At 38.4% G+C, this 22,458-nt stretch overlaps 1 protein-coding gene across 16 annotated transcripts in view; it reads right to left on the bottom strand.

Moving 5' to 3' along the window:
* Window positions 1-22,458, bottom strand: part of LDB3 (LIM domain binding 3) — a 130,081-nt gene that overhangs the window by 66,381 nt on the left and 41,242 nt on the right. For 12 of the 16 annotated variants that reach the window (XM_069796088.1, XM_069796086.1, XM_069796090.1 and 9 more), the window contains exons 4-5: window positions 8,030-8,105; window positions 138-544 (exon numbers count right to left, since the gene is read on the bottom strand). In XM_069796088.1, the coding sequence (XP_069652189.1) occupies window positions 138-544; window positions 8,030-8,105 (483 nt within the window). The remainder of the gene's footprint in view (window positions 1-137; window positions 545-8,029; window positions 8,106-22,458) is intronic. The other 4 variants (XM_069796093.1, XM_009915188.2, XM_069796099.1 and 1 more) reach the window with 1 other exon arrangement.

Here is a 22,458-nt window from a genome sequence, read left to right as displayed (position 1 = left end):
CTGGAAAATTTAATGATTGTTCCAGACCTTAATCATGATTACCAGACAAATGCACAATAGGGTAGGTATTATTACATTCATTTTTCAGCAAATTCATTACTTAATTGAAATATTAAATATGTTACCAGGTTACCTACCCTCTAGGAAGTCCACCTTCCGAAGCCCTTCGGTTGAGACTTAACTTATGCATCTCAGCCATCTCCCTTAGAGTCTCTGCTGAGTAAAGGCCAATAGGGTTGTTATACTGCCTTGCAGGGCTCAGCTGGTGTATAGGACTATTGCCATCAGTCAATACAGGGCTTAGTTTTGAACCTAGATTACTCTTTGCAGGTGAAATGTCAGGAGTCACAGACTGAGAGGACATGGAAGATCTAACTGTGGTAGTCTTTAAGTAGGCAGAGCTATTTGAAAAGCTGATCTCTTGCTTGTTGAGGTAGCCTGAAAACGTTCCATTGGTTGCTAACATACTACCCATAGGCCCAGTCGCCGTGTTAGTTAGAGGACTGAAGGTTGTTCTGTTGCCATTGATTTCCCAAGCAGGTTCCTGTAGTAGCAAACATGCAGGCCAAGAAAAGAAAAAAAGAAAAGAGCAATCATAGAACACATGCAAAAATAACATATCTGCATTTACTGCTTTCTAAACATATTGATAAACTTGCAATAAATAGATTGGGGCCAAAGCATCCAACCTTTCAGGGAAGACTTTCAACAAAGAAATGCATTGTTTCAAAATAAGGGAAGCAAAACATAGTCAGGCATTTTTTTACTGGGTTTTAGTTGAAATTAACAAATAAAGTCTAACATTAAAAAGCATTTGCTACTAGTCAACCTCATAGCAATAATTTTATATAAAGCCAACACTGTCGATTAATTTCTAGGATAATTAAGAAATCTTAAAATAAACTTGAGGTCAGAATAATTTGAGATAATATGCAAACAAAGAAGTCAATGCCATTGTTATAAAAACATAATCATTCTAAACCACACCATTCTATTTTTCCATGAGTACACTTCAAGTTATTGAAGCCCACACATTGCATTGCTTTCATAGGCTCTGGTTCATGCTAATTAGGCCATGCAGCATGATTAGCAGATAGACCAACAGGACTCGAGAACAGGTACTGCTCAACAGATAGGATGCTTCTATTCTGATCATTTCTGCATAATTTCCACTTGAAGGAATGTGTGGCTGAGTATGTAGATGATGAGTGTATGATCCTACTGTCATGTCCCAGACAATATTCCTAACTAGGACAGCAGGATGTATTGTCTTAGTCGAAGTCACAGAAATCTCTCCTACAATAGCTATACCCTGCTGGTGCTCAAATTAGAAACATTCTACCAAAACCTCATCTTGGAAAAACGCAGTACTATGCTTCAGTTTCATAAATGATTTGCTATTAACGCAGCTTAGTGAAAGCAAAATAAAAGGTAATATCAAAGAAGAAAAATACTGCTTTTTCAGCAACGCAGTGCTGGAAATAAGTTGTCCCATGAGTTCCAAGGAAGTTTCATGTAAAACTTCTGTGCTTATGTTGCCTACAACACCCTATCACTGCTTCATGCTCATTCTGGTGCAACACCATCTAAATCCCTAGGACTGGAAGGTACTCAGCACTTTGTGGGAAGCACAGAGCACCCTTAGGGTTAAATTACCTCATTTCCTTCTAGCTACTGGCAGCGTGTAGTGACCACAGCTCTGTACTTTTTGGAAGTCTGCCTACCTGCAGTATGGACAATTTTACCAAAAAGGAATACAAACTTCACTTTCAGATGGGCATTTTATACCTTTACTCTCAGTTTTCTTATTCTTTAACTTCTAAAGGCTCAGTGACTGGAACATGAATAGCAAGATTCCAATATTGATTAACATCTCTTTAATGTTTGCCTTTTGAACGTAGCATCCTGAGTGCTGGAACTCATTAGCACATGTTTTAAAGTAACGAATGATATAGTTTCAAAAGCTGTTTTATTCATCACTTTTGTTTGTCTGTAATTACATGCTTTGGTTAAAAAAATCTATAGCTGAGGTACCCAACAAACTATTTGAATGCTTGACAGTTTACAGATTTCTCTAGAGCCATAACATCAATTTGTAGTTTATCTCAGAAGCTCCTGGCTCCAGCCTAACCTGGGCTACATTGCTTTGGCTGCAGAAGAAGGATCACTTCAACCTCTCCCTCTGGACCTAGATACACTGCTGCCATAACTGGTACCCAGACGCCGTGATGCTCACAGTTAAGAGGCCCACCAGTAATGCTGGCAGCACACTGCAGTCCAGCTCTGGGGGACAGGGACAGGCAGGGGACATTATCCTGAAGAAGGGATGGAACCCACAGTCTGCCCTTGGTGAAAGCCAGTATAAGAGCAGATGGTGGCCTGCAGTGACATTTTGCCTCCTGTGGGCTGGCACTGCTTCAGTCGCCATCTTTCACATCTTACATGCATCTCCTCCACAGCCTTGCATGAAACATAGGCCTGAGAATAATTTGGCCTCTGATTTTCTACTTTTGCTAGTATTGGTTATCATTAATGTCATTTACTGATTTTGATAGTAAGGTTCACAAGAAAGATAAATATTTCATATTCCCCTCTTGGATTTTTCTATATTGCATACTTAAGTTTAGGGAGATTACATTTGAAAAATCAAGATAATACGGCCTGATTAATTAAAATTAATTGCAAAAAATCCCCTAAAGGTCTAAGGATATAATTAATCATAACATTAAATACATTTAAGATGTTTTGAATCAAAAATGTAAGGCAGATAAAATGAACTGAGAACATTTTCTTAGTAATAAACAGGAAGAGATTTTAGCTGGCATTAATAGCTGCCTGAGGCTATAGAAACAGATAATTCCAAAAGCATTTTTCAGACTATGCCTTTTTAAATAAATACATTTGAATTACATACTTCAGTCATTATACCCTGACATCGAAAACAGCAAAAACCCAACCTTTCAGTGGCCTAATGCAAGCTTCCAAGTACCATTAAACAAACAGAAAACAGGGATTCTCTCTAAAAATGTGTTGTAAAAGAGGCATAAATGCACAAGGCCGTGTTCATAAATTAAGTCACCACTTGTGCAAATGAGTTTTGCATGCTAGCAGAGAGGGACAAAACAAATATTTTAAAAAAATAAAATAGAGGCAATAGCGAAGAAAAAGGATATGCCGGAGTTATATTTGTTTGTTACCCTGAAAACTCAGTGGCTTTTCTCCAAGCTAACTGCGGGTTTCCTTTCTAAACCCCATAATAAAAGGGCATGCAAGGAGATCTGATTATAAAGTATCAGTTTCAACTGCTAATGAGAGAAATGCCAGATATTTCCTTAATTCTAATGCATTTTCAAGGTTTTGGTGTTACTGGACACTAACAGTAGGCAAAAGGAAAATCATAGGACCACCATAAAAAATGATGGTTGATGACTTTGCTTACTTTTATGACATGAATGGAGTTTTGGTTTCACTCCTCAAACAATTTCTAGCTGGAATACCAGCATGCTGGTAACTCAGCACTAGAATTCCTAGGAGCTCAGCAGTGCCAGGGTAGCATTCTCCATTTGACTTAATATTCATGGTAGTTTTAAGGTAGTAGTTTTCCCTGTGTTCAGGGGGCAAAGGGATGAAACAGGAAGTGTCTGAGAGCAGCTGTATAACTTCTTCCAAAGAATTACTGCCTGATAATCAGTTTATTTAGCTCTTTCCTTTTGTGATTGACAAAGAATCTCTCATTCAGATTATTCCTGGTAGGATATTTTAGAATTTTTTTTTCTCCAGTTCAGTGGCAAAACCAGACAAATGCAGTATTTCTGAAACCATTTCTGAATGCGAAGGTCAAATTTCTAATACTGAGCAGCAGCACGGCTTTTAGCATTACCTCACATGAAATGCAGCCAACAGTAACAAACGTCCCCCTGTTTCCCATCTCTCTCATCCCATTCTGTTTCAGTCTCCGTGGCTGGAAAGGCAAACAAACGTTTCCAGCTATGTAAATCTGATGCTACCCCTCAGTCGACCAGAAGAGGAGGCTCTGACACTGGGCAATGGGCTTCTTCCCTCGAGAAAGATGCTGTGATCCTGCAGCAATCCCTTACTACGAGGGGAAAAGTGCGTTTTAATTTCCCAGTGTAATGTCTGTGAATTGAGCTTAAAACTGATAAATGTAGAGGAGTCTCAAACATTTGGGAACAGAGGGAAGCTAAGAATCAGCTCAATTTCCATTGTGAAATATTATTATCCTTTTCTTTATAAATATTCAATTTCTACGCAAGGCAAATGCTCCTTGTTATGTATCAGAGAAGTGAGAAACAAATTTATATTGGAAGACACAATACCAGTTTTTCAGGTCCTCTTCCTTTGACAGACCACATTCTATTTATCTATTGCTATGACGGTACAGTCTTTATTCACCTTTTGCACTTCTGGGAGTACAATTTTAACACTATACTAATGAATTTGACTTCCCAACATGCCCAAGAAGCTGATGTTGCTTTAAACTTCTTATAGAAAGAAGGAAATGGCACCATGGCATTACATGACTCTGATCAAAGACATCCAACAAATAGCTTTTGGCTCAGCCAGCTCTTCCATCCTATGCTTTACTTAAAAAGTCAATCGCCTATTCATCTATTTTCTCTTAGCCACATAGGTTTCCAAATTTGGCAGAAATCATAAGCATTATGAGATCTTCACTGGGACTCTGAAATAAGCGTGTTCTGTACTGTTTCATAAACAGGACAACACATAGCCGTATTATTAAAATGTAAAGAGGCTGTCTTAATACCTTTATGCAAGGGGACAAATGTTCAAGCTATGCTTAGCCTTAAAGCTTCAGCTTGAACATTTTGAACTGGATGGAGCTGAACCTTCACCGGTGTTGTGCCCCTCCTGAAAAGCTGCAGGAACTCACTGATGGATGATGGCTTAGTTTCAATTCTTGGACTCATGCTTACTCTTCTTGTTATTTGAATGCTTTCAGCATTAGTTATGCCCTTTCTTCCAGCTATGCCACACCTGTGTAAAAGACTTGACTAAATCTTTTGACTAAATAAAAAAGATTTGACTAAACTAAATGAAAACTGTTTTAAGTTGGAGATTAATGTCATATAAGGAAAGAGTGAAACTGCGAATCAGTCAAACTTTTATTTCCAATAATAGCCCTACAGCTCAGTTGACACCATACTCATGATTGCAGAACCTGTATCATCCATAACATTGATAAGCTCCAGAAAGTAAGGAGAGAATATATGTTACTTGTGGAATGTAGAAAAATTTCTATCATGGTGAAGAACTCCAGGGTTTTCATACCTTCCTTACATCTTTGTAAAATAATGCATGCTTATTTACCTAAAACACACAAAAAATTACCGTAGCAGTCAAAGAAGAAATACATGCTTGAAAATTAGTGGAAGCTGCAATCAGATCAGCAATTATGTACAAGAGAATTTATGGTTTTTAAACTAGACACTGAACTTGCACATGCAGATTTTTCAGCTAACATTGACATGCCTTAACCTTGACTCAGAGAAAGGTGAGAAAAACTTCTCTTGATGTTTGAGGACAACACTGTCGTGACTGTCTTGTAATGTAGTTTTTGCTGTCTTTTGAAATGCAATCGAATTCATTTCATGTGAACCATCAGAGTCTAAACACTGTCAAGCAGTGATGTGGAGGTGACAGCTTCTGCCTACGTGTCACGGAATTCTTCATTTCTACAGTGATACTGTTACTAGAAATAGTAAAGGGACAAGCAAAGAAACCTTGATTTTGAAAGTATATTTACTGTAACATACCTTATTGCAACATCCCCATACCACTGTTTCTATCAGTAAAGACTTTTTATTCCGGATTTTGAGAGTTTTCCAATGGTTCAATGCCTCCATTCCCTTCCAAACCACCCTCAGAGAAGAATTTTTCTCAGGTAAAAATTACTGTTGTCTACTCGTGTATACTAGTGACACAAACGTCACTCCTCTTGACCTGCAAAGGGCCCCCCACTCCAGCACTCTACTACTACCTCTTCCCCCGAGCCAAAGACCCTACACCTAAGATGACCTTTCTGAATACTGCTAGATACCCCGTTTCCCACCATACTTTCTCCTAGATGCCACCCCTTTCCTCCAGAAAGGTTCCAGTAAATGTCTTTTCCAGCTGCAAGTACTACCTGTAACCCGTTCAGAATAGGCTGCCTCCAACAGCTCCTATAAACCTTTCCTAAGCACCGACACACAGAATGCTCAAGTGTGAGACAACGTTGTCCTGAAAAAGGATTGAGTCCTTTGATCCTCATCTCTCTCTGAAGGGTTAAAATAGGAAATATAAAGTGACTTTATAGCTTTCATGCCAAAGGCACTTTTAGGACCTTTAAAAAAAACCTACAGTGTGTGGAGTTAAATTTTCTATAGGGTAGATAGTTAAGGGAGAAAAATGTTTTGTATGGTAAACAGCTTTGAATAACTGTGGCAGTAATTTTAAAATTGACACTTGCCAGGGAAGAAACGCACCTAATACAGAGTCATGAATATCTGACGTATAAAAGTTTTTATGTGCCTGTGGTGGAAGTAGGCAAATTTGTCATACCTGCACAGGTGCTACTGAGGGTCCCAAAAGATAGTTCTCAGTCTTGTGTTGGTGAATAACTCTGAAGAGACATGTCTACTTGCTGCCTTGAAAACTAACAGCATTCTGTGTAGTTCTTGAGGGCAAATAAGTACTCTCTCCCCCTTCCTGTCCCTATTACTTTGCTGGTGCAGTTGAACACCCATCTAACTAAATGATCCATCGTTTTTGTTCTAGGAATTTCATAGTACTATTTGGTACCTCTTCCAATAACTTTCCCCAAGATAACTTTTATAAAACCATGATACAAACAGAAACAACTCTGAGCAAGATAAATTCTTAATTTCATCTTCCCTTTCCAAAAAGTTTACAAGATCCAGAGCAAAATAACATTATTTCTGTCTCAGCTAATAAATGGCCAGACAGGTTCATTTCAAATTTGACAAAATAAAATTGAATCAAATTATTCTTCCCAAGTGCATTCTCTTCTGTTAGTGTGAACATATTTGCAGTGGTTACAGTGATGATGTTACCTTCTGAGCTTTGAATTTGGAAAGCATGGTGTTTATAAAAATTACTTAAAATTGATCTATGGAAGTCAGAACTGCCAAAACCAGCAGAACATCACCTAATTCCCCACACATTTTGATCTTCAGTGTTTCTTATTTATACTACATGCTAGAGATGAAACTGGCACTCACAGAAGGGATAAAGTTGAAGCAATGGAGATTTTACCTCCTCTCCATTTACCTAATTAAATGCGTCAGCAATACAAATGTCCTACCCAGTTCTTGAGCCTAAGGATATATACCATCTTTCAGCTATCCTTGCTCCTCAGTGCCTCCAAAGATACAGGTGATGGGTTGCTAGGTACAGTCAATGGATGCTGTTTATTCTAATGTGAACATTTATTTTATGGAAGATGACAAGCTTTGACAACAGAAACCAAGCCATCCATTTCCTCTGCTACTTGCTGTTATTCATTAAATTGACTTACCCTCTTTATTTTTATTCTCATGCCTTTTGAATAATGTGACAAGAATGCAATATCATGCAAGCTTTCAAATGCCCTAATGCCCTCTTTCCAAATCAGTGTCTTTTCACTTGTAGTCAGGATTTGGATACACAGAGGCACAGTCTAATATTTTTTCCCCAAGAACCTACAAAAGCAAATGTATATTTTGAGAAGCTTTGGTAGCCTCTTGCAGCCTAGATGAAAACAAACTGCTCAAAATGGGTTAGACCAGATCCCATCAGAGGATAGCTGGATGCTTTGGTTCTGCTAATCAGAAATTAGCAAAATACAGACCACTAATCCATTGCATTGTGGCAGTTTTGCTGCCTGTGCATTCATTCAATGTTTACTTATTTGGGGTGGGCAAAAGCTATTTCCTGTAGTAAGTATTTACCTTCACCACAGTAGATAAAAATGGTATTAACTTTGGCTAAGAAGAAATGTGTCACATACCTTCTGGTGGGGAATTACAGCCCTGGGAGAGTCAATTCTGGGTGCTGTGGTTGAAATTGGCACCGGACGTTTAGATCTGCAGACAAAAAAAAAAAAATTAGAAACATGGACCCCTATTTTTCAGCTCTAATTTCATGAAAAAATGCTGCTTCATCAGGAGTGAAAGCTAAGCATAGCCTAGACTTTTTCTAGTGATCACCATGCTTTTTCTACATTCGCAATTATAAAGGTCTTCTTAAATGTGAGAAAAAGCTCAATATAATTTCTTTGACTGATGAAAAGCCACCAGTTACAGAAGCAGCCCTGACTTGGGAGATCATCCGTTTTCCAGTACCTTGTGACAAACTGCATTTTCATAGATGACCATCAGCCACAACTAGACAAATTCAGGTTTGGGCGGCACTCTGGAAAAAGGGACTTAGAAGTGTTTTAAAATGCAGAGACTAAACTTTACTTTAGCATCTCAAGATCAACTCCTCAAAAGATTATTACTTAATAGCTTAAACTGTATAGCAACTGCCATAATTTAAACCTCTCTGCAGGAAGAAACATGGGCTTCATTTCAGACAATTTAGTTTCAAAAGGGGCAGGTCACTACTGGACTAACCACACTCCACTCCAAATGCCTACCTTTCACCTGTATTTAACAAATATATATACATGATAATTTAAAAAACAAAACCAAGCCCAAGTAAAATGCTTTCAAAACACACAGTTTGCCCTTTCATTGGAACATAACAAAGCAAGCACCATGACAAATGCTAACTGAAGCACCCTAGGATGTTCAGGTAAGCAAAGATGTGTTTGTGGGAGGTGTTGTGAGAACCTGCATAGTGTTGAACATCCCCCTGAAATCTTTCCAGTACACATGGGATCACCAGAGAAAATGAAATGAAAAATGTAAAAATAGTAAAAAGAATCAGAATTATACAAGTAATATCCTATTGCTAACCTACAGATCAGGATTATGCCTGGAATTTTCATCTTTAAAAAGTGCATTTCAAAATTAGGACAAGTACAAAAATTAAATAAAAATACTTAAAAGCATACAAATCAAGTAGAAGTGACTGGGACATTCGGAATTGTTTGCTTTAGACAAGAGATGAATAAGGGAAGACATTACAGAGGCTTAAAAAATAATGAATGTTAGAAAAAGGGAAATAAAGCTATGTTCCTGGACATTAAGTGAAATTGAAAAGTCAACACACATAAAATTGATAAAGGCAAACATTTTTTCCTAGAGTACTTGATTAACCTGAGGTCAAACTCATTGTTACACGACATCATTGAGACTATGAGAACAGCAGGATATCAGAAAGGATTAGATATTTATACTTACAACAAAAAACCCAACAGCTGCTTTAGATTGGGTAAAAATAAGTAGCCATACAGATTTTCATTTATCATGGCACAGCTTAAAAAACTGACAGTGGAAGACCTTCTGTGCTAGGTTCATTATTTCCTTACTGAGGGTTGTGTTGCACTTTCCTCTGAAATACTTCCCAGTGGCATCTATCAGAGACAGAAAGCTGAGCTAGACAAAAACTGGGCTCATCCATAGCGGCAATCCCTGCATTAATACCTAGCTTCACATTGAGCTCCGTATTTAGCCTTAGCTGCCACACATGAAGTATTTCCATAAGCAGGAGTAAACAAACAAACAAAAACCCTAGGAAAAAGGAGTAATCGTTACAGAAACTGGAAGATTTCCATACAGAAGATATGAAATTTATGCTACTTCGAGAGCCGAAAACAAAGGTGATGTAATAGATGCCTACCTCACAACGAGATTCTATGAAAATGAACACAGTTTGAGGAGACAATGAAAAGTGGCATTTTGTTAAACAGTAGGTAATTAACCTGTGAAATTCACTGACAAAGCATTCCTGAAACGAGAGGCTAGAAAATTGTAAAAGGCACTAACGTTGATACTTACAGCTGGAATATATCACAATATACTCCCTAAGACATAATTATCTGAGAAATATATACCCTCCAGTTCTAAGAACAAGAGCTAATCACTAAGTGCCTAGAACAAACTTTCCTCAGGCGAGTTACTACCTGATCTTCCCTCAGGAGTGAGTGCTGTACCCTTCCTCCACGCATTTTAGCTTAAAAAGAGAAACAATAAATCATATTCATGAGACATGCACATGTACCATGAAAGACATCACAAAAGAGAAAGTAAAAAAAAATAAAAAAATTAAAACAATCAGCTGCAGCCCAGAACACAGTCAGAGTTGCTGAAAATTGACTGCAACAATTTATGAAAGCTTTAGGGGGAGATTCTGATCCTCCTTCCATTGGTGTCATTTCTGGGTACACCCAGGTATTTCTGTGAAGTTACACGGGGGACCTGGGCATACTCAAGACCACAGCTGGACAGAGCACACACTAAGTGTCCCCTCTGCTCTGCTCACTTATCATGAATTTTAGTGCCAAAGTTGCTCAGCACTGTAAACGACGTTTGTCACGTACAGAGGTATAGCAGACAACCACATACTGCATGTTTGATGCATAACTGGAAAATACTTGTATTTGCAGCAAAGGAATTTATTTACCAAACTACTCCATCACTTCTGTTGTTTATTGTGTCTATTTTTCCTCATTCATTACCTAACCACAGAAGATGAGGTTAAAAATCTGTATTTCTTCCACATTACTGATAAGCTACATCTGTCATTCACAATGCTATCCAACCAAGATTTTTATTTCACACTGACTTCGAGGTTTCAAGATGTTACTTTAAAACAATAAGGTTCCTACATAACTCTGCTCTGGATGTTTATAGCTTTGATATTTGAAAAAAAGAATGATGAGGCTTGCTAGATTTAGCAGAGGCTTGCACCAGAGAAAAGGGCACAAGAGGTGAAGTCAATTTGTGGAATGAAAGTGTATGCACTTACAGAATAAAGTGATTATTTACATAAGAGCCATTACTCCTCTGGGAAAAACATCTGCACGTTCAGGACATTTTTTTTGCTCCCTCTTTTGCTAGATGAATCAAATCCTGCAGCAACACAAGTTTGCTTATCAAGTGATGATGGTGCTGTTGTAAACGTGTTTGTCCAGGTTTACATTTTAATCCACTGATTGCAAAATTATTTTATTCCAAACACTCAGGGAGGGTACTTGCCTAGTAGGGCTATGAAGAGGATGAAAGTCCAAATTTCACAAATGACTGTGATATTTTAGATTTGATGTTGAAATGTTCCATCAAGATTGTTTTTCTGAAGCAATTAATTTGATTTCAACTTGTAGACATTTTCTTCTATATTTTCAAAGTTAAAAATGGAAACAAAAAAACTCATTTCAAAATGAAAACTCAAAACAGTTTTAATGATGACCAAGTACATCATTCTGGTATTTTTTTAATTGTCCTCCTTTCCACAGGTACGCTTCCCCTCTCTCTTAATACTGGTTCTCTTTGTTAATGAAGTTCAAAAACAAGGTGGATGCAGTTTTTCAATGCAGTTCAATTTAGATAGCAATTTCTACTTGTTCCCACCTACCTAAATATATCTTTAATTGAAGAGCACTTGACTTCAAACCTGGTATCTTTGAACCCACGACAAAGGTTCATTAGGAGTCAACTGCACTAAGAGAAGCTGCCTGCCTAAGGAAGGGCTGCAAAAGAGTTCTGTAATGCACTATCAGTTTAACCTGTGTCCTCGGGGGAGCACAACACTGTAGTTGCAGAGAGGTGACATGATCTATGAGATAATAGCACTTTTTCATCTTCACGTGGCTTTTTTATATTTCGTATCTTCACCAGTCAGTGTCTATCTTCTCTTTTCTAATTCTCAGGACAACTAAAATCAACATTTCTTTTCTTACTGTAAGTTTTTGCTTTCATTTTATTAAACGAGCACTTATTTATACCTTGTTGAGCATCTTAATAATTGCATCTTAATATTTCAACCACTAGAAAATGAAAAGGGGTCAAGTGCATGGAAAGGTAATAAAACAGATTAGATTAGGGTTAGAAATGCTTAGAAAACATTTTACATGCTTTACTTATCACCTAATTGAAATGGAGTCATTCTGGAGTGGAGTAGGTGAGCACATAGTAGGATGCAAAACAATAGAGCATGTGGAATTGGGCTTCTGGTATGTATCTGTTTTAATGCAATAATATTCCTGACAATTTAGCAGGGGCAGGGGGGGAAGAGACATAAAAGCGACAGACTAAATATTACTCATAGTTATCAATTTGAGGTGTCCAATTAATAAGTGCTAAGATCAGTAATGTGTCAGTTAAATCTTCAGGTAAACAGTGAATTAACAAGCCAAACAGAAGCTGCTTCTTGTTCATAAGTCTTGCACAGAACATTTTGAGTCTTGTGATATCATGGTTTAATTCTCTAAGCCCTGCCTGGGACATCAGCAAACAGTCTTAGTGACTCCAATGAGAATCGCAAAGACAAACCCCTGAACATTTCACAATACTTCAAATATAACTGCGATCACTTTGGGGCTAGGATGAGACCTACTTTCCCTCTCTCAGGATATCATCTGTGCCTGCAATAAAATTGAAAAGTATTTCCACCAGCAGCTTTGCTCTCTATATATCAATGGTGAACGCAAATATTAGCATTTGGCTAGATGAGTGATTTGTTAATTATTTCCCTGCATTGTGCTGCACTCGGATTGCAAGACAGGCAATTATGCTTTCCAGACCTAATGTTCATATCCACAGCAATATACAGACAAAAACTTCTTATGCATAAATGGCACCAACCTAAAGGCAAGTTGCTATCCAAAAAAAGCTATGAAAGATAATTTGTTTAGAAGTATGTAATACCCATTTTCCCTTAGAAAGGATCACAGTAGGGGCAGCCACAAACATGATGGGATATAAAGGGAAAGGAAAAGGGAAGAAGCCTTGGAGGTTTTTGTCAAAGGAAGGAAAGGAAGGGAACTGGAAACAGTATGTGTAAAGCTGAGATTTTTGAAAACAAGTAGGTATTAAAAGATGTTGGAGAAGCAAATTCTACTCTTTGACCCTTTTTACTTCTGTTGCATCTGCACAGTGCCTGTTGCATCTTCATAACTCTTCCCCTCCCTCCTGCTATGCAAAATCCCTTCTTTCTTGTACTGCCCCACATTCTGCCCTCCAGCCTGTTCCCTCCTGAATGGAGCAACTGGCTACCGATGCCTCCACCTCCTCTTAGTTGACTCTGCACCAGCTCTAAAATTCCTCCATCCCAGCAGCTCCTGTGGGCAAATGGGGAGGCTCTGCCAGTATCCCTGCAGCTCTGCTCTGTGTGTGATAGTTCTCCAAAGAGCACTAAGTATGGATGCTGAGCACATGCCTGGCACTGACCCAATGCACGTAGCAAGCTCTACACTTAACCTCCATGGAGCATGGACACCTTTTTTTCAGGCAGGTTGTTTTTCTTGCTGTCCTCTTCTTCCTGTCTTTGCACTATTTTTAAACCATTTGCAAACCTTTTTTCTCCTTATCAGTACTGAAAACTCAGGTAACCCATAAAGAAATGTGGGTTCATTCCCAGGAAATTTCATCCAATTATAGAACTTGTTTATGCTGTCATGGATTGAATTTGTATGTAGAGGTGTATTGCCATCAACACTGTTGAAAAAATACATTAATTTATATGAAATCCGTAACTTTGCTTCTATGTAGTAAGTAGATCATAAGAATTTGAAAATGAGCTTGCTTTAATGCTGAATTACCAAATAGATGACGCTAAAGAGCCAGCTCCAGAATCAGGGAATCACAGCTGAACTTCAAAGATATGATGATTCACAAAAGAATAATATAAAGCTTTGTAACTGCCTTCTGTTCATACAGAGGAGTTCAAGTGTTGTCCAAATCCAAGCAGACTTCTAATACTATGCAGATGAAGTCTATTTTTCCCCTTGCCATTCAACATTTTCTAAAAGCAAGAGCCTAACTCAGGATACTTTGAGGTTCCTGACCACAAATTACTTACTTTAGTTTCCTGAAGCTGTTAATGAAGCATACTTAACTGATTTTCCTGTAATTCATCTTACTTGGGATGTGGTCCTTACAGTATGCCACATGGCTTTTAGAGCATTTCTAATTGACATATATGGGAGAGAAAAATTAGTGAACATGGATAATTAGATCTTAACTACAGTCTGCCTCATTTAGGCCTTCCACTTTTTCTGTCTCCAAACTAAAACACTTCAATGAGCTTTCCATTAATGCCTGTATCTGAGAGACTTTGACTGGAAACATAACTCTATGTCTTAAGTCTTAAGACTGCTAAGTCAAGAAAGGTAGCCAGGACTTGTCAGAAGAATTTGTTTCCTTTTGAGGTACTCAAGTACTGGTTGAAGTTGTCATTACCGTAACGCAGAAACACCACGGGGCCAGCCTGTACCCAGTGCTCAGTATGGCTGTGCTGCAACAGACACCAGCCAGGAAAGCACAGACACGAAGAGGTGGCCAACCCCTGAAGATACCTGGAAGGCAGGCAAAACGGACCTTGGTGTATCTCTGCTCCCGCTGTAAGAAACAATGGTGCCCCCAATGATTAAGATTTTGTGAAAAAAGAATGAGGCCTGACAGCTCTTGTAGTGGCTGGTGGGCAAGAAACACCATAGTAAAAAAGGATCCAAATGAAACTATGAACCTCACGTGCACAAATAACGCATTACAAGATTGATCTAGTAAAGCCTTAGTATTTTACCTGATTGAATGATTCGTCATTCCACTTCTTAAAAATACTATATCATCCATTCCAATTAGCTTCAAGTGTGTAATTTACATTTTGACATGACCGTGCTTAAGCTAATCAATGTTAATCAATAAGAAAAGGTCCCAGCTCTAATATGTCGTGACCTTCCTGTCTACCATAACATTTTGAGTAACATATTGACATCGCCATTGCAGAATGCAACCAGTAACTGTTTGTCTGAAAGATTACAACTGTCATGTGTACTTAGTAAGTTGTGTCAGCCCATTGACTCTAGTGAGATGTGCCCCTGATATCCATCTTGACCTTTCCATGGTGAGTGCAATACAATATGTGAAAAGATTCACATGGAGATTATCTTTAGCTCATCCAGAGAATATTTCTCAGACAAATAAAACAATGATTTTTAATCTCACCTCTAAGACGGTATTTGGGGGGGTGGGGGGGAAGTGATGTGCACTCTAAGAACAGTTCTAATCCCCAAGTAGAATCTTCTTGTAATGAAAACTTCATTGCCCTTCAAAGCCTTGGCATATACCCACAGTTTCCAGGCTCTTTTCTAAAACTAATGAGGACACTTTATGCAGTGAGTATAAACAACAGTCCACTCAATTAAACTGCTCATGTAAGGAATATATTTATATTTATTGCAGTGACTGACATTGATATTTTATTTCATTTTCCATGGAAAAAGCTGCTCATTAATTTTAACAGCATTAAATGTTACTACTCAAAGACAGTAACTCACAGCCCTGTCCAAATGCTAGCCTGAAACCTATTAACAAATCCTACTGTCCTCTCATACCTACGTACAGAGACAATTGGGCATGCAACGGGATTCAACTCTATTTCACAAGGAGTGAGGGAGGACCACCTCTCTCAGCGTATGGCAATACATGGTAGCTTCCTTAATCCACTAGGGGAATACATCTTTTTCAATGCTTTGAGCACACAGTATCATCACAAGTTTGGGGAGGAAACCTTGGCTATTGGAGGTAGGTGGCTCTCAAAAGTTCTAGAGTCACCTGCCTAAGCAAAATAAACTAACTAGTATCACATGTCGCATCCACCATTAGTGTTCCTCTCCTTTCTCTACTAATCTGCTTAAAATTTTGAATTTATACACATTGTGATTCAGTAAAGCAGGTAAGCAGCTGTTTGACTACTCTGCTTTTATTGTCTTTCCAAAGGTAGACTTTGTAATACCTCTCTTGAGTACAGGTACATACAGACTAAGATGCTCACTGAGTGAACTGTGGAGGGCTCCAACACAGACTGTCCACATGGTCACAGATCTCAGTAACTGGTCCAGTCTAGATCATAATTATGCCAGTAAACATCACATGGAACATCTAACATTGTACCAGCTTTGAATGTATTTCTTTCTGATATTTAGCCAGTATTTTCTTAATTTAACCTTTAAATCCTGCTGAGAATCACACTGGCATTTTTAAACATAATTTCTGTAGAACTCAAAGGAATGGCTTAAAGGACAGAAGCTTAATTTTTTAATTTTTCTTTTTATACTCTGATTTGATTTTTTTAAGTGTCATCTAATTTCAGGCTACATTTCTGTGGCAATATGAACATATTTGTACCTGAAAATATGTTGAGTCCATCATTTCTGGTGAAATGTTATCAAATACAAATGGCATATCTTTGTCAACAGTTAAGGCTGAGTTGTAAAATATTGTGTTCTGATAGGAGGCAGGCATTCATATCCTTAATCCAGTCTGGCATGGTCACAACCATCTCACTTCTGCATTCAGTAATTCAGAGATCCTTTCTGGAGTCTTGATATGGTCCTTGTTCCCTAAACTTTTAAGTGCTGCTATGCTAGCTATTGAGTCCCAGGTGGGACTCCTGAGTGTAAAAGTGTTGCTGCAGCCTCACCCAAGGAGCAGTCATTTGGTACTGGGCATTCAGTTTCCATAGTTTTAAGACTGCGGTCAGAAAGGCAGGAACAATCAGGGAAAACTTCATCACTCCAAGAATGGATTTCAGGAGATAGATTCACAATGCTGAACACAAACACTAGCAAATTATCACTAGCATTAGTGTTCCTTTCAAAAACAAGTCACATTCATATGGGCTCAGATTCTACCTCTAGTATGTAAGCAGTCCCTGAATGAAAACATCATTAGTCTGATTAATGTAATGGAATCATTCAAATAAGGGAAAAAAAATTCCAAATCCATGTTTTCATTTTTCTGTTTGTTTTTACTAATCATGTCCTACAATGCTTTTAGGAAATGTTTCTACAGAATAGTCTAAGTACCACTATTTCAGACCGTGCTTTCATCAATATTGTTTATATAGTTTTAATTTACTCTTAAACTGGGATAGATACCCTCTTCTAATTCTTCTGAGCATAAAGGCAGCCTAAATCTGTTTCTGATTTAAAACGTGCCCATCAGCAGACCTAAAACATGCACAGAATTGGTTACTATTCACAGCTTCAGACAAAAGAAAGCAGTTTACAATAACCACTGAATTCCCCTTGCTTGCAGTTCGCTGTCACCACATGCTTTATTTATAGTAGGCCTGAAATAAATACTGCAGGATCAGCCATCTTTTGGTGCTGCACAAAAAAGGAAAGCCATTAAATATTTACCATAAGTCTCTCATAGCTTTGCCTCTGACACTTTCCCTTTCACTAGAGAAAAGGATTATTTAGCTCATGATTTTCCAGCAAAAGGCAGTCAGTTGTGACTGTCGGGAAGTAAATGGTAGCATCATTGGCACGCCCTGGGAGGGGGAGGTTGTGTCAACGCACACCAGGCACAGAAAGTCTGCACCTCCCCTGCTCCCCTCCAGCAGCATAGGGTGACGCCAAGGCAGGAGTCTTCAAGTGTCACAGGAATGTTTGTGCCAGCAGAATGAGGCGCGCTCAAGTTACAGCACTTTCCAAAACTAAGCCAGTACATTTGGTGAATCCTTTCCAAGGAGCCTGATCAGATTCCTTGAGTCAAGATCAAATGAATGTTGCGGATGCTCCAGTGAAACGTGTTGACAAATAATACTGCACTCTTGTGCATTGCATTTACTGTGAATTTAAAAAAGAAACCCATTTGTATGAAATAAAAATAGATTTTGCATGCATTTTGGTTTTCACCTGTGAACTGAATACTGTAGGACAGTAAGTTTATGGCCTAGTATCCATGGGACAACCAGCCAGCCAGTTAAAGATGAACTTTGACTGGCCAAGAACTAAAATGCCTGGGGGCAGCTGTGTAGCTCAGGTAACTCATTAGAAACTGATACTGAAAAATGACTGAGAACTAAACTCCAAGAGGTCACAAAAAGATTAAAAGCAAAGCAAGGTCTTTTTCCACCACAACCCAGGTCATTACAGAGTATGATCATAGCCTTCCATAGCATTGTCTAGCAGAACTAGCACCAATCTCCCCTCAGTACATCTAGAGTAATGTAGGTTTCTAAGGAACGAGCTGCATCTATACAAGTATCTAATGTTTTAGAATATTAGCCTTGTCTGCCTGAATGCTATCATGCCTCGTGGAGTTCTACTGGGTAAATAATGCACAGTGCCAAAGACATTTCTTCCCTTCTCCCCTCACTGCTGCTCTCTCTTCTTCAGCAAAAAAGAATTCACTTCCTAGATGTATTTCATCTTCCAAATGGAAGGAAGCGGAGCTGGTCTGGAGGGTCCCATACCTTTCCACACCATGGGATCACAGGTCTCTTTCTTCAGGAATGGTCAAAATACTTCCAACTCCCTGCCACTTGCCTGTCTGCATCATTTAACTTCCCAAAAGCAGCACAGGGAGGCACGCTGCAGGCTCTGGAGTACTAGGCAGACAGACTTTGAAAATGAGCAGTCAGAAAACGGAGCGTTTCACTCAAGCCAGTAACAAGACAAGTTCTGGCTGCCTGATCAAACCTCTGGCATAGCTGGCGAGACCTCCATCCTAATTTTGTGGTTTCACATGAAAACATAGCATGGGTGAGTTGATAAGAACAAATTTAACAGGGAGTTTAGGGAAGGAAGCTGTCAAAAAAAGACTTGACATCCACAAATTCCTGAACCCGTAATGGGATATCTACATGACTAAAACATGGAGAATTCTGCTCAGGCCAGCACTGAGCACTAAGCACTCATTGAAGACCTATGTTAGTGTACCTTGAACAGTGCAGATAGATTGATGGTACTTGAAAAAAACCTAGGTTTGTAAAGCCAGAGAAGTGCAGACTCTCATTGTTTAGGCAGGCAGGTACGAATGGGCATTCTTAATGCTTCCCTTCTGCTATGTTTGATGTCTTGCAATTTGATGTCCTGCACAAGTGCTGACACCATGTACAGCTTTTCTTGACAGCCAAATAAAATATAACCAGTTCCCCACCCTGAAAAAGAAAACCCACAGGGAACTTAAGTGTGATAATAAAAGTGAGTAGCAGCAAACACTGTCTGAACTGTCAGGTTATAAACAATGCTCATGAAACCTTCATGGCCAGGATCAATAAAAGGAAAGGCCATCGCTCTTGAGAGCCACGAGCCATTAGAAAAATAAAAAGCTTTCTGTCTCAGAGCACTTACGTCTAGATTTCATGTGCCACTGCTTCTTCCGTGGCCTTATAGACTAAACAAGCAAGTTCAGTTCTACTTCCAGTGCTGCAACAGTGAAACCAAGCCACAGATTGCCTGGTAAGGCATTCCATGACCTTGAAACATATCCTGTAGAGCCACGTGACTACTTCACATAAATGTCCATCATCAAAATTTAGGGCTTAAGTTGACCCATCACAACAGTCAATTTCCTAATGCACAAACATGACTTTTCCATTTGAAAGGATTTCTGTTTCCAAACTTTTATGCAAATTAGATAACTGAGTTATCATCTCTGATCTTTATGGAAAAAGCTTTGTTTTTCCATAGTAGTAGAACACTCAACTCCAGTTTCATTGCTGCAAGCCATTTCTAAAAAAGTAAAAATGATCTCTCAGCACAGTCATTCTCCTGGTAACCAAGTCCCAGGAGATTTTGCCATTCTCCTGTTTTGTTCTTACTTGGTTGAAAATTACCATCACTAGTGAGTGCTCCCATATTTTTCACGTTAACTATTCTTCTTCTCACCAGTACAATCTTTGTAAAATTATTTTTGTTGGAAAAAAAGGATATTTCATTGAAAATTTTTGGCAGGTGACTAAACTGCCACAATGTTTTTGTACTTAGGTAAATTAACCCATTTGTGCCTAGGAAAAATGATTTTTCAAGGTGAGATTAATGTAAGTTCCCAAATATTGTGGAGATGCCTTTCGTTCAAGACATTGGGATACTGGATCTTTAATAGGGTTCTATGCATATGTCAGCTGGCGGAGATCACATGCTGATAGGGTCTAGCTTGTATAAATACTGAATTGTGGAAAGTGAAAGCCAGCTTAATGCCTCTGAGCACAACTTTTTGAATAGCCCCTAATCATCTAAGAAACAACACTTAAAAAAAAAATTACTTTTCAGACTTTGTCATTTGTTTTTCCCATATAACTCTAGTGAGGCTGCATGGGTAACCAATGTGAACTAATAGCTCACATCAAAAAGCAACTGTCATACTGAAGAGGAGATTCTATGGATTGTATGCATTTAGAGCAAAAGCATCATCTGTGAAAGTTCTCACTTGCTAACAAAGTTGTCTGACCTATTTGTGCTTAATAGTATTTCATATCACTTTATGCTGTTTTTCTTCTTTTCAAAATGGATCTTAACTCATCTACATCTATTATCTATGCAGGCATATTTCAGTCTGTGCAACACTCCATTACTGCTTACTTTGCTGTTCATTATCCACATAAATTGATTATCTATTGTTTTGGAACCAAGAGACAAGCCAATCCTCAGAAAGATAAAAGAAACAATAGATAGAGCAAGAAAGCAATAAATAATGATGATACTTCCACTAGAATTATGTGGACAAAGAATAATGTATACCACAATAAATAAAGCTTTAGCAGTCTGAAAATACTTTAAGCAAAACTAACAATTACTTCAATCAGTAAACAATAAATAAGCTGTCCTGGATGCTGTAAATACCTTTTTTTTTTTTTTTTTTTTTTTTAATTATGTGGCCACTAGAGTTGCTGGCAGTGCAATTTAGAGGTCAGCAAGTACAAAACCACAACAATTACTTACATGAAATATCCCTGCCAACACTTGATCAAAACTACTGTTTTAAGTGACTCAAATGTGTGATATGTATTAGGATAATCTGGTTTTGTCAGTCACAGATTTGGGAACCCTTCCTCTGTGTGGAAGGAGAGGTGATGGTTTGTAGTTTTAAATGTCAGGCCATACAGGCAGCCACTGGACCACTTTCCAGGTCCAATATTCAGGAAAATTAACTCCAAATGTGCAACAAGCCAAAGCACAATAAGAAACATTTTCTCTCAATGTAAAAACACAAGGATCCAAGAGAAAAGGAGACAGAAGTTCTAAAATAAATTATCAGAAACAACTTTCCTTAACTTTCAAATAGAAAATAATCCAGAACAGTGTAAATATTTTTTTAAAAGATAACATACTTATAGTCATAACATCACTAGCATTCATTAGAATGGAGCAAAAAGAAGCTGGAGTGGGCCACAGGATGAGAATTCAACTACATGCATCAAGATAGCGCCCCATCGTCCCTCAACAACTTTGGAAGACCATTTTCTTCTGGCTTCTGATATAAAGCCCATTTCAGTACATTTAGGACTAGGCTCCTGGTCTCTCTTTAATTTTGGCTGAAAATCTTGCCTAAGCACACTAGAGGCACACATGCACATCATACAAGGTGGCAGAAATTATTCCATGCATCTCCCTACCTCCCTTGCATGTATTGAAACTGCTGGACCACACCCTTTGAAAAAAATCTCAAAGATTTTTCTTTGAGAAAACCTGGAACATCTGAAAATCTGAAGAGCTTTAATTTAAACTCTTTCCCAGGAACTATATTAAGTCATACATTTCCAGGGAATATATGTCTACCCAGTGTCCTCACAGAAGCTAACAAATACGTTTCAATTTTGTAAGCATCTGTCTACTTTGTGTACTTATTTTGTACATTACCTGGAACACCCGCTTAAAGACAAACCTGAGAGTTACAAAGCCATATGGGAAATTCAGCCACACATTTTGCTTTAGAGTACCCTGCTTTGTCTTGGAAACCTCAGCTAAAGATCTTTTTCCCTTGTTAGGCTGTTCCTGATACTGCTTAGCTCAAGTGTACATCCATGTATGAGATCTTCTGGTACATTCTCAGAAAGTTTACTTCCACATTACAACCTGCTTTCTGTACCAGTCTTTGCCTAGCCTATACAAAAATTATATTCTCCACAACACAGTAAAAATAGCAGTTACTTTGCTTTATATAATCATGGAGCTTTAAATATTAGTGCAACTATTATAGAAAATCAGGTTATCTGACTTGAGAACAAGTTACCTTGGAAGCAACATTAACCAGGAAAAATTAATAGACCTGTTACGTGAAGAGATTCTGCTTTCTCAATGGCAAGACTTCTATCACATCTCTGTGAGAAAGTCTGCCCTCTCCAAGTTCTACTGACCTCCTTTCCTGCACTCAGGCTACACCTTTCTTATTCTGTCAGATGCAGAGGCCACTTTCAAACTCACAGGTGCCAGACCATTAACACAAATTGTCAGCCTGCAGTGATTATTCACAAAGTGCCTGACAGGTTCCACCCATGTACTCATAACACTTGTTATGATAGTCGTTTCTAGAATAGTTG

This window comes from Haliaeetus albicilla, chromosome 11 (assembly GCF_947461875.1).
Source record: "Haliaeetus albicilla chromosome 11, bHalAlb1.1, whole genome shotgun sequence".
Classification (NCBI taxonomy): domain Eukaryota; kingdom Metazoa; phylum Chordata; class Aves; order Accipitriformes; family Accipitridae; genus Haliaeetus; species Haliaeetus albicilla.
Note: the sequence above shows the minus strand (reverse complement) of the source record. Positions and strands in the feature narration are given on the sequence as shown.